Below are 13,263 nucleotides of genomic sequence, written 5' to 3'. Positions count from 1 at the left end.
TGAGCCAACTGGCTATAACATAAATTAAGCCTCCTGGCTCTAACACAACTCCCCGCCAACCCAGCTGCAACCCAAATGAACCTACCAGCTATAACTCCCCGCCACGCGCTCTCCTTCAGGCCTCCCTGTCAGAGGCCTCTCCTTCCCAGGCCATCTGCAGGCATTCACGCAATCCTGCAATGCTCAGCTCCATAGCAGAGCTGTTGCTTCTCTGGCTGCCAGGTGGTGGTGGTGGTGGTGGTGGCGGCGGCGGCGGCGGCGGCTGCCCTGCCCTGCCCTGCCCTGCCCTGCCCTGCCCTGCCCTTCTGCAGAGCCTCCTGCTGTTCCAACTGCCAGAGGGGGACTGGCTCTGGCCTCAGCCTTCTCTGTTTATAAAGGCCAAGCCCTGCCCCCTGGTGGTCAGCTGACCCACTCTGTTGCCCAAGCAACCTTCAGCTGCACTGCCTTGCTGATTGGCAGCTACTCCTACATTGCCCCTGCTAGTAGTGAGCACCCTAGTGCTCCGCTACATTCCGGGTCTGCCAGGGAGTGCACAGGGGCCCCGCTTCCCCCACACACCCCAGCTCAGCGACTGGTGCCTCCTAGGTCTGGGGGGGAACCTAGGGTCTCCCTGCGGCCGATTGCTGAGCCAGGGAGGTGCGGGGGGACCCCTTGGCATGTTTACTGGTGGTCCTGGAAGTCGACTGGAAGTACTTCTGGTCCACTTCCAGGTTCACCGCCAAGCACATGTCCCCCCTCCATCCCCCCACCCCACTCCTGTGGGATGCTTCCTCTTCCCCAGCATTGCAGTGTTCACAAGCTGCGCCTGGTACCTCAAGGTATGAAAAAAAAACATTTAAAGCTGTGTTTATGGCTGAATCACTGATTTGCTGAATCAGCATTGAATCTTCAGATTCAGCCAAATCAAATCGGGGACAGTGATCTGAATCAACAGATTGAATCATTGTCTCTGATTCGGGCCAAATCCAAATCGAATACAGCCCATTTCGCATACCCCTAATATACTGTAGGCCAAAAGTTTCCTCCACATTCAAACATGGTGTTGCATCATAGGAGTATCCCCACAGTATTCCCTACTGCAGGAGTGGTAAACTCAAACTCATCCAGCCCATAGGCTGGATCAGTGTCACTGGGGTGGTCTCTGGTTCTGGGCTGAACCAGGAGTAATCCTCTGTGCAGTGCCTGTGGTGCCAGGTCCATTTTGCGCACAGACCATATGTTTAACATCCCTGCTGTACTGCAATCAATAGATATCCATGTGTTTTAATGCAGAACATAGCTCAAGAGAAATGGGTGTCAGAAGGGAAAATTTTAAAAATTACTTAGGTATTGAATTTCTTACTTTTTTCCCATTTATTGTCTGTTATAGATTTTTTGAAACCACCCCTTTGGGAAGTATCTTGAACAGATTTTCTGCTGATTGCAATACCATTGACCAGGTACAGAATAAATAAAACTATTCACTGAATTCTGCATGCTGGTTTCCCTGCACACTTCTCCCCACCCCTAATCTCCAGTAAAAACAAAATGTCTCTGAATGTTTCACATGATATTAAGATGGGCTAAATCTCATTTAGTTATAATTGACCAGAGAGGGTTTTAACTTTATTTATTAATTAATCCATACTACTGAGAGTATTTAGTTTACATGCCTTTATCTTTACATTATGACTTGTGGTATTATAGTAAATAGAAGTCCAGTTCTTAGAATTAAGTTCTTTAAACACTTTCAATTAACCAGATACCATCCAAATGTCAGAGTTTGTGGTTTATTTTAACAAACGGACCTAGTGTTGTCTCATGGTTGAAGCACTTGCTCCTCATGGAAATAGAATTATGGCAACAGTCCAGTGGTCTGATCACCTGCAGCTATAGTATAGTTCCAAACACAAAAGCCAGCTGGTCACTTTATCCTATCACCATTGCCACTTGCACACATTTTCTTTTGGAGGAATGTCCTACAGTACATACAATGAAGTGTTGGTATAACGAATTCCAGGGGACTTGCAAACATAGTTCCTTATAGTGAAATGTTGTTAAAGTGAAGTTTGTCATGTTTGAAAGAGTACTCCCCAGAGGATCGATATAAGTAGTGTGGGACAGGCAGCAGATGCTAGAGGACAACTGCAGTGAACAGGAAGGAACATATTGTGAAATCAAGTCAGAAACATAAACTGGGTACATTGACTATATTATTTTAATACATAAGGTAATACAATACTGTATGATTGATTCAGTGTATGAATCAGTTATCTTCTTCTGCACGTGCTTGATAATGCCTGTACCTGCATGTCTTTCTAAGTAATGTTGGAATATATCTGCACTCTAAAATGTTGTCTGGGACATCTCTAAGTGATAATGGCAACCTCTTTGTGTTTGTAAACAAGAGGAAAATGAACATACGGATACTTTTCCATCTTCTTCTGCTTCCCCATTTGATTTTTGCATGTATAATTTTGTCAGCAGTGGATATACTGGATAGTTCTGGCACCACCAGAATATCATTATCTACAGTGATGCAGTACTGGAGTGTCAGTTCAGGAGACATGTCAGTTTTCTAGCACTTCTCCATCTACCATTCTAATATAGCAGGATCATTGCACTTTGTTCTGGTTGTAGTTTGTCATATCATTGCTGATGTGCCACTGGTTGGGTGCCCGCTTTACAGCATCATTTGCTGATGATACCATGGCTAATGTTTCTTCATTCAGCTGCTGCTTTTTGAATGCCACAAAGAACACCAGTGATAGAAAATTCATTAATTTCCAAATTTGCTGAAACTTTTTCCACCATTCTTGATCTGTTGACTGTCTTAGTAGCATGAATGACCCTTGATCCAGTGGCTGCAACACAGTAGATAAGTTGGATAGAAAGAACTCCATTTTCATTATTTTTAATGCCTTGGGCACTAAGCTGTGTGTGGAACACAAGCAAAGCAATTTTTCTTTGTGCTACCTTCATTCTAACATCAAGACAAGGAAGCCATTCCTTGAACAACTCTGTAGTCATCCAAGTCTGTGCATTGGACAATGGTCAGACAACAGACTCATCCCATTTTTAAAGCAGCTGTGGCTTTTATATTTGCCAGTTACTAATGGCTTTGGCTTATCTGTACCACTTGCATTGCAATAGAGCATCAGAGTCAGTTTCTGTTTTGCCTGCTTTGAAGGTGATAACAATTACCCTTTAGGGCTGGAGTTCTATTGGGCATCATCTATTTGAAAAGACCTATCTTATCTGCATTATAAATATTATTCCTTGAGTAATTTTTCTGGATATTTTGCACATTCCAACCCTGAAGTACAAGTGTTCACAGTGGATTGGCTTCTGCATTGCACAACATTATATATATATAACTATGCTGCTCTTAAAACTGATAACACCGAGTATATTTGCAAATACCAATGCCTTAATACACAGTAGCCTTCCACTTACTGGATGCTTCTAACATATATATCCAGAAACCTCGTATACATCACATTGTCCACATTTTCAAATCACTGATATGAACATGCAATCCATGTGCTTTCCTGAATTATGCTTTAAATGTTATGTCTGTCTTTTTAAAAGACTGACAGATTTGATACTGCTGTTATATTTTTTAGCAACGTCACACATTTTGATTCCACTATTCACTTCATTTATAATTTGCAATTTGTCCTTCAGAGAAAATTGCATAGCCTTTCTCTCCTCTACTACAACCAACAATGCATTGGGATACATGAATACAGAGATATGGTTTGTCACATGACTTCCTGTATCCAAGGCCTATATGCAGTATGGGCAGGCAAATAACAAGAAAGAAGGTAATGTCACACTACAAAGGTAGTTGCATTTCCTTTTGACACTATGTTTCATCTATTTTTATTTATGTTCATTAAAAATTCATTATACTGAAATGCAGTAATATAGGATTGCACAGGAGATGGGTTGGGGATTTGTGTTTTGTTCTTTATCCTGAAATTTTCATTCTCCTGATGTTCCTTATGCCAACATTTCACTGTGTGTGCAGCCACAGCAGAGAGAACCCACCACACCTCTCTAGAACCCACCTGCCAGTTCAGAAAGAGCCCTAAATGCCAACCTTTGAAATCACAGTAGTGGGGTTTTATTATAAGTGGGGAAAAGAAAGAATAGATATGTTGAATGTCAGCTTATGTATTTTACATTTATTTCCCTTCCTTTACTGTGGATATTTTACTGCTCTCTATTTTATTCGTCTAGCATATTCCTGCTACTCTGGAGTGCCTGAGCCGTTCCACCTTGCTGTGTGTGTCTGCTCTCGCTGTAATTTCCTACGTCACACCAATGTTTCTCATTGCCCTAGTTCCTCTTGCTATCATATGTTATTTCATCCAAAAATACTTTCGAGTGGCATCGAGGTAAGAATATCGACTCGGTTCATTCTGGCAATTGAAATGTGCTCTGAAGTACACGATATGATACCAGGGAACATAGTGTTTAAAAGTGGGTCCTGCCAAGGCTTTGCTCCTGTTTGAAAGTGAGCCAAATTCCTTACTGTGGAAAATGTTCATTTTGCAGCAGCTTTGTTTGGAACTATTAAAATTGAACTTTTGGAAGGCAGGTGGGAAATCTTTGCTTCCATAATGAAACCAGTGGTCTTTCTGGAATGAAATGCTTGCCTTTCCAATGGGTTGAGCATTAGGGCTAGGGACAGACGTTACACATAAACTGATTTAAGTGATTGGAAACTGGTTTAAACCGGTAACAGAACAGAAGTTCAGTGGACATAAACCACTTTCAAAATGGCCAAAATCAGTTTAAGGTAAACCTGGTTGGATATAGTATCAGACTGAACTGATCGGGGTCAAACCGGTTTGCGAAATTTCTGTCCCAGACCCCTCCCGGATTCAAGTTAGTTCACACTCCTCCAGCATCCCAGGTTGCTTTGCAGCTCTGGGCTGTGCTGTCTGCTCCAGTGGAGCAAGGACTGCCTCACCCCTCTGTGCTTAGCTTGCTTCTTGCATGCATCCATCAGCCCACAGGAATGGGGTGGGGGAGGGAAGAGGAACAGACCCCCAGATCCTCCCCCTGTGTCTACACAGCACATGGGGGAGAGAGAGATCCTCTGTGGTGGGGGATATTCAATGTTCAGCAGCCCTCCCCGCTCCCCTTTCCCAGCTTCTGGTTGCCTCAGTGGCTGCTACAGGAGGGAGAGAGAAATTCTCCAGGCCAGGTGCCTGCCTGTGCAGCCCAGCATGGGGGCACCAGGGAGCCCTCACGTCGGGGAGCTTCCCATTACCCCAGCCCAGTGTCCTGCAGCCCCAGGGAGCTGAGGGGAATTCTTCCCCTCCCCAACCCCACCACTGCTTGCCTTAGCTGCTCAGGCAGCCTCAGGAAGTGGAGGGAAATTCTTCTGCTCCTTCACATCCAATTTTGCCTCAGCTGCTGTGAGTCTGAGGCAAAAGTAGTTGCAGGAGAGTGAAAGACTTTCCCACCACTCCCTGAGGCTGCCCAGGGCTGTCCCTGAGATTCACAACAACTAAGGCAAGCAGCGGTGGGGGTCAGGAGGGGAAGAATTCCCCTCAGCTCCCTGGGGCTGCCGGGGGCTGGGGTGGAGAGAAGCCCCACAAGGCGGGGGTTCCCTGGTGCTTCCATGCTGGGCTGCATGGGCAGGCACCCAGCTGAGAGGTCTCTTCACCCTCCCTCCAGTGGCAGCCACTGAAGCAATCAGCAGCTGGGAAGGGGGAAGGGGGAATGCCCCTCAGCTCCCCAGGGCTACCTGAGCTGGGGAGCCCATGCTGGTGGAAAACCTGTGAGGGAGAGGCTCGCCCAAAGTGGGCCAGCACCCTTGTGGGGGGACAGCACAGGATTGGGGACACTTGGCTGGGCTGGCAATGGCCAGCAGGCTAGGAGTCATGCTCTAGTGCCCCTGCCTATTGTTATGGGTCAGTGCAGGGCTCCCCCGCCTTTCCCAGTTGAAAACTAAGCATCAGTTCAGTTGGTTATCAGATCAACCTACACAGCTTAGAGGAAACTACCTATCAGTGGCACCACATATGGGGTGCACAGAGGCATACCTGCACCCCCTGAGAGCGCTAGTGCACCCCCTGTCAGCCAGCGTTACCTGGTAGGACAGGCAGGCGAGAGCACCGGTGTCCCCCTGAGAGCACCAGCTGAGAAGTGGGGCTGCCAGGAGGAGCGGTCCCAACCCCGCTCACCCAGGGCTCTCCTAGTGGCATGCCCGGAAGTGCTAGCGGTGCGCCGCTGCCGCTTGTGGGTCGGTGGAATCGGCTGCAGGGGACCACCCCCTCCGCCCGGTCTGCAGGATTGGCCACGGGGGAATGCCCCTCCCCCGGTCGGCAGGATCAGCCACAGGGGGGACCCCCATCCCCCCACAGTCATTGACTGTCTGCTGAGGGGGCAAGTGCCCTGCCCCCCCTGACTCAGGAGGCACCAGTTGCCCATGCTGCCTAGATTGAATCAGTTTTGCTTTGGGCTTCTTGACTGTCTCTATACTTAGCCTAGGAGTAACTAGAGACATGGCAGCAAAGCAGAAAGAATCTCAGGAAGCAAACAGAAGAATGGAGCATGCTTAACAGCAGTGCTCTCTGAGGCTGCCAAAAGATGCATCAGTCTCTCATACCTTCTGTGGGGCTGGCTCAGAGGGCTGTGTATAGGATCTTTCAATTCTCTATCTATGATCTTGATGTTTTAGTTCGTGGACCAATTTGAATGGGAAATTGCAGAAGAATAAATCATCCACAGACTGGATTGTGATGAGTAGGGTTTAAATGGGGATTGTGGATTCTTATTTTATTACCTGGATTATCTGAGGATCCCTGCCTTTCATCATTTCTGCTCTGTTATTATCTCTCCTGTTAATCCTGGTGCTCAACCCACTGAAAAGGTGAGAATGTAGCTGTTAGTTTGTGTACACTGCAAATTTTAATACAGAAATGTTACAGTAGCCATTCCAGTTCACTGAAGCCCAAATGAAGTTTCATAAGTAACTCTGAGAAATTAGAACAGATAAACAGGTTGCCTTCTAGGGGTGAAGTGCCACAGGACATCACAGAGCTCCTATGATGTACGTACCAGTTTAATAAGAAATGTCCTCCTACTTTCAGAGGACCATCTCTCTTGCTGTTAGTGGATCCTGAGCACTGCATCAGAATCTATTTCACATTCTTCTTCTTCACCTTGTGATTTTATACTTCTGTCCTGCTGATGTTTCATTTCATTCCCCAAGATACTAGAGAGACTTTTTTTAAAGCAGTAACTGTACTACTTAAGCTGAATTTTAAACATCATTTCTAGGGACCTACAACAGTTGGATGACAGCACGCAGCTACCGTTGCTTTCCCATTTTTCAGAGACTGTGGAAGGTCTAACCACTATACGAGCTTTCAGGTATCTTTTTAAAAAAGAAATAAGTTTATTTTATTTTGAAATATGAAGTATCCAGGATATACATCATGAGCCATATGTTCAGCCTGACTTTCATGGGACCTCAGCTTCTACCCTGCAATTTTGTAAGGGCAGATAGTTGCTGTTCAGATATCGTAGAAGATGTAAGTACCTGCTTACATCAGTAAATTGAATTCTCAGACATTCCAGTGACTTAAGATGTGGGAGTAAAAATTTACCTGTGGATATTTTATTTACAAGTGCAAGAATAGAAGCTGAAGTATGAAAATCCAGGATTTAATGAAGATTTCAAATAGTAATAAAACCTTAGCCCACAGTCTTCCAAGTTCTTTCTTTCCTCAGTGTTTCATAGCAGGAACAGCTCAAGATTATCTAGTACAACAGAGTGGTATATTTGCTTTAAAAAGTGCTGGCCACCATCTCCCATTTTAGGATACTTGTAAAAGTTCTGCTGAACTTACTGTGTTTCCCTGACCCCAGATTATCTGTGTTTTTTATGTTGAGTTAGTCAGGCATCTTTCAAGACCTAATCTCATCTAGACATAACTGTAAAATGCAAGTTAAACATTGTTAGCATCTCATCTTTTGAATTCTGCAATTTTTGTGATAATTCTTAAATCTGAATTTACAGATTTACAATAACAGTACATAGCACTTTTCATCCAGAAAGTTATATATCTATTGAATAGTATAATTCATTTTTTCTCTCATTTGTTAAGGAAAAATGGTAATTTAGAACTTTATACTTAGATTTAATGTGTTTCATATTTAAATTGTCCCAATCAGGATTTCAAGCTCAGAGCTCAAAAATACAACAGTAAATTGGTATTTTTGCTGCTGTTTGGCTGGTGTAACAGAAGAGCACCTCCGTAATTTCTTTGTTAATTATTATTAACACACTTTTTATTCATTTCTTGAATAACGGTATTCTCCAGTTTCTTGGTATTTGTTCAGCTGTGTTCCCCTTAAAGGATATGTAATTCACTATACCTTTCAGGTATTGAATTTCTTTCTTTCCCTTTTATTCTCATTCTCTTCTACTTTGGAGGAAGTGAGGAGGGCTTCTTGAGCATTAAGCCTCCACTGCTTCAGGTTTTGTTAGGAAAAAATCCTCTTAGTGCCATCTCCTTGATACTCTTGGTTGCTTAGAAGAGTCCTTTTAGATTTCCTGTTATCACTGTGAAATGAACAGCCCAGCAAAGCCTTCTCAGAATTTAGGAAGGTGATGCTTGCTTATTCATCTATTTGAAATCCCAGACTAGCTGATGGGGCTATGACCCCCACCCTAGCAGTAGACTGCCAGTAAGTTATGTATTCCATCTATATGCCAGTCTTCTGGTTTGGCTTGCCTCTTGGCTATTTTTAGAACAACCTTGCTTTTCAGCTGCTTAATGAGTAATAGCAGCAGAGTTTAGACTGCCAGGCCTAAGCAAAGTACTCAGTCCTTATATCCCTAAAAATAACACACTAACCCAAGGATCCAGTCATGTAGCTAGCAGGTGCCAGTTGTTCTTCGGAGTGTCCTTACTGTTGTTTATTTGCTGCCCTGTATTTGCTCAAAATGGCTAAGAAGAGACACTTATAAAGATCCAGGAAGGCTGTCAGAAAGACAGCTGCTATTGTTGCTGCTGCAGCCACAAATAAACTTTCAGCATGTAAGTTTGGCATATCATGTCCACATCTTACCCCATGCTTTGAACACTTTGATATAGTTGCCCTAAACAATAAATAAACCATGAGCATAAGGTTTCCAGCAGAAAGGATGTTAAGCTTCTTTGTAGGTCAGGGGGACCTGAACTTCTTGGGTGCTTTGGGAGCAGGTTTTGTAGAAATATTCTTAGAATTTTGATGCACTCTATTGACAGTGAAAGTTTGAACTTTCCCATCTCCCAGTTGAAGACCCCCACACATTCCCTTGTAGAACTGTACCACGTCAGGATCCTTATTTAGCCTTTTATTGTACCTTGGTTGTTGGATAAGGTGTGAGCAACCTAAACATAATAACCCACAGCTCTGCGGCTCACTCCTTTTCTAAAGGCCCAATAACTTTATATGATAAGTAACTTTACTGGACATTTGGGGGCTGTGCTTGGAAAGAGGTAAAAGAACATTTTTATTTGATACACAGTGGAATTTAACTACACAGTCTGTGCGCCTTATCATTTGTGCAAAACATTAATTGTGCCCCTCATGTCTGTTTAAAGATTTCACTAGCAGAGAGCTGTATTTTATAACTAAGGCTTCATTTATTTAAAAAAAATATTCTACAGTGCATTTGGCAGTAGACTGTGTAGTGTGCTCCAGTACAATTTTTTATTTACAGCTGTCAAAACAGGTGTACAAATGGAACAGAATTTGCCTATCTGCCAACTTTAGAACATATACCAGCAAATAGTCTGATATACCCATGCAGCCCCAATAAAGTCATTGCAGGATTATAGCCTAATTCACAAGATTCACTAATTTATAAGTTACAATTATTCATGCAAATTGTTGTAATTTTACTGGGAGGATTTATACAACTCCCAGTTAAGATTTGGATCACAACAGAGTTTAGGTGGCAGTGAGGCACATGGGTGAGATCAGTTTGATTACTAGGTGCCTAAGTAGTTTTATGGTCTCTGAATGCATATACACATGCGCTTTATTGCACAGTAACCTATTTGACTGTGCATTAAAGCATCATGTAAAAATGATGCAAATACGTTAATGAACAGTAAAATAGGCTACTGAGTATTATGCTTCACTAAAAAAAGTGCACTTTTGCTACTGTACGTTAGAGCAGCCCAACGTGCATTCATAAGGAGGTACTCAGAGGTACTACATTTAATGCGCATCAGGAGAAGCACATCAGTGCACATCATGTAGATGCACCCACTGGCCATGTCTAGACAAGATACTGACTGCGCAGTAGCTGGTGAGTACTGCACAATAGCATCATGTGGCAGAAAGCATGACGTGACGCTACTGTTCAGTAGTCACAAGCTACTGTGCAGTCAGCGTCACAAAATAGCCATTCCTCGGTGCAACTGTGCAGTAACTCAGCCAACCACTCCCCTGTCTGGACATGGAAATACTGTTTGAATTTCTTACGTGGACCAGGGGATGTTCCAACCTTTTGGCATGCTGACTTAAAGTCTAAGATAAATACCTCTTGAAGAAAGGACCCACAAACCCCTTTTTATTTGGTGTTTTTTTCTCTCCAAAGTCACTCCTTGTTTTGCCACTCTTCTTTTTGAAGGTATGAAGCCCGGTTCCGACAGAAGCTTCTTGAGTATACAGATTCCAACAACATTGCTTCCCTTTTTCTCACGGCAGCCAATCGATGGCTGGAAGTTCGTATGGCAAGTATTTTACCTTTTGTGTATAAGTGCTTATGCTTTGCTGTGGTCCAGACACTGCTGCTGCCCTACTTTGGTATCTGATTTGTTGTATCCTCACAGTGGAAGAAATTCAAATCACCCATCCAGAAGGGCACTTTGTGCCTGAAAGCTTATCATTTGTATAAAATATTGATTGTGCCTATCTCCTAACTCTACTGTTGGTCCAATAAAAGTTATCCCCTTGTTTCTCCCATCCAGTTAAGGCATTTTAAACTACTCAGGTTGCTCATTGTTCAAACACCTGCTGATTTAAGCATAATAGACACTATGTGGCATATATTTGATTTCTCGCACGCTGCCTTCATAATCTTAAACAAAAAATCTTCACAATGTAATTGGCTGGATTCAGCATGAGAGTACTGAGGCAACTGACTTTGTCTCTTCATCTGTAAATTGAAATGACCACTGAGAACAACAGCAGAGAAAATCAGACACAAGCTGGAGAGACTGTTCTAATTATGTAGCTATGTAATTTCATTGCAAATTATGTACAAGTTGGTAAGACAATAGTTACATCCTGAACCTGAATTGACAGGACTGTTATATAGGTATTTTTAATGAAAACTTGCCACCACTTGGTTGGATTTCCCATCAGGAAAAGAATCAACACCACAGGCTGTACCTGTTACTCCAGGGCTGGTGAAGTTTTGTCCACCTCGCATATGGGAGAATGATCAGAGGTTCTTTGTATCAATAATCTGTCCAACTGTGCAGCCCCCTCCTACACAGCTATGCTTGTCAGCACTTGGTTTTGTCATCTGACTGCCCCTGCTGAATTTCCTTGTGATGGTGCTTTCTGCTTGCATAGGAATGCGTAGAAAGATTTTGCCTTGGCACTGCTTGGATTAGCCAAAGGCTTTCTGCATGCTTGCTCCCTCCATAGTGCCCCTCCTCAGTACAGCAGGTTAGCCCAGTAAAAGGTTGGTTAAAAATGAGCCTTTAGGAAAGCAATCCAAAGAGCACTTGTAGGGGTGTGCAAGTGTTAGCACTGTTTCTGCAGTGCATAGCTGTAATTAGTCATGCTATAAAGTGGGCTCATTTCATATGCATTCTGGATAGAGCAGCACATGTATTGCATGACAATGTGCATGTTATGTTTTTAGACTTTTACACACACTGGTAATTTGCTGCTTAAATGCATGTAACCTTTTTGGTGATTTGAATGAAAGTGCCCAGCCTGTGGTCTGTATCATTATTTGCACTACAGCGGTATGTAGAGACCCTAATCATGACCAGCACTGTATTATTCTGTACACCAGAGATGACAAACATATGGGGCGTCTGGTGGGGCAAGTGGTTATGGTGACATTAACTCCTATGGCTGTTAGCAGGGCCAGCACCCACAGGGTTAACAATGCCACTACTCACTTTGCCACCAAAATCCCAGGTTACAAAGCCTGTTAGGGATGCAGTTCTGCGGTGGGGAGGCAAGTGGTAGTGACTTTCCCCTACCCCCACAAGGTGCTGACACCACCAACACAGCAGCTCTAGCAACTGCAAGGGCTAATGCTGCTGCCATTTTTCCCACAACCAAATTTTGGCATCCCAGTCTTCATTAAAGACACAATTTTGTGGCAATGGGGCAAGCAGCAGTGGCATTAACTACTGTAGAACCCAAAGTCACTGTGTTGGTGGAGCCAGCATCTGGGGGGTTAACACCACCACTGTTCCCTTTGCTGATGGAGGTGAGTTGTCCAGCCCAAGAGAAGCCCTATGGTCCAGATCCAGTCTGCCATGCCAAATGAGTCTAACATCCCTGCTCTTCACAAACACAGAATAAGACTATTTCTGCCCCACAGACCTCACATAAAAAGCCTTGCTGACTTCCAAAAAATATATTATTTTAATGATATCAGTTTAATTGTATAAGCCCCTCCATAGTGTGGACACAGTTATATTGTATAATGGTGTTTGCACAAGTATAGCTAGTAGGGCTGTGCGAAATTTTGCCGACAGTTTTGTTTCGACACTGTTTCAACTCATTTCAAGCTCAAAATAGCAAAATCAAAATGAAACCGAGAGCTTTGAAACAGCCTCGAAGCAAAACGAGGCAAGTCGAAACATTTCAAAATTTTCAAAATGTTTCAAGTTTCAAAGCTCAAGCTGGGCTTGCCTGCAGGGAAATAGAAACTAAAGTAAGGAGAGGGAGGGGGAAGGAGTGCTCTCATTATGGACTGTGTAGCTGGCCAGTGACTGTCATCTTTTCCTGAGGTCCCTTCCAATCCCAGTGCTCTGGGGGAGGGAGGGAAAAACTGCATAAAAGGCAGCATTGTTTGAACTGCCCTGCTTTCCGCCTTGGTGTCAGCTGAGTGAGGGCGTACCTCACACAGTGTCACCCACCCGTGTCATGAGTTTTGCCTGTCAGCAGCTAGAGGTGCAGGGCCCCAGAACCCAGACTCCCCATACACCTATCTCCTTGACAGCTGGCAGGCTTCATGGCCTCAACAGGGGCTAGCAGGCCTGCAGCTTTCACCCTGCTGCGCCTTGT

General features: G+C 43.9%; 1 protein-coding gene across 3 annotated transcripts in view; it reads left to right on the top strand.

Annotated features, from left to right (window-relative positions):
• The window catches only part of ABCC8 (ATP binding cassette subfamily C member 8), a 194,658-nt gene that overhangs the window by 166,840 nt on the left and 14,555 nt on the right, over positions 1–13,263 (top strand). For all 3 annotated transcript variants that reach the window (XM_019519667.1, XM_019519666.1, XM_019519665.1), the window contains 4 exons: positions 1,370–1,439; positions 4,225–4,382; positions 7,282–7,374; positions 10,634–10,736. In XM_019519667.1, the coding sequence (XP_019375212.1) occupies positions 1,370–1,439; positions 4,225–4,382; positions 7,282–7,374; positions 10,634–10,736 (424 nt within the window). The remainder of the gene's footprint in view (positions 1–1,369; positions 1,440–4,224; positions 4,383–7,281; positions 7,375–10,633; positions 10,737–13,263) is intronic.

This window comes from Gavialis gangeticus, unplaced genomic scaffold, assembly GCF_001723915.1.
Source record: "Gavialis gangeticus isolate Ggan-Ray unplaced genomic scaffold, GavGan_comp1, whole genome shotgun sequence".
NCBI lineage: Eukaryota > Metazoa > Chordata > Crocodylia > Gavialidae > Gavialis > Gavialis gangeticus.
Note: the sequence above shows the minus strand (reverse complement) of the source record. Positions and strands in the feature narration are given on the sequence as shown.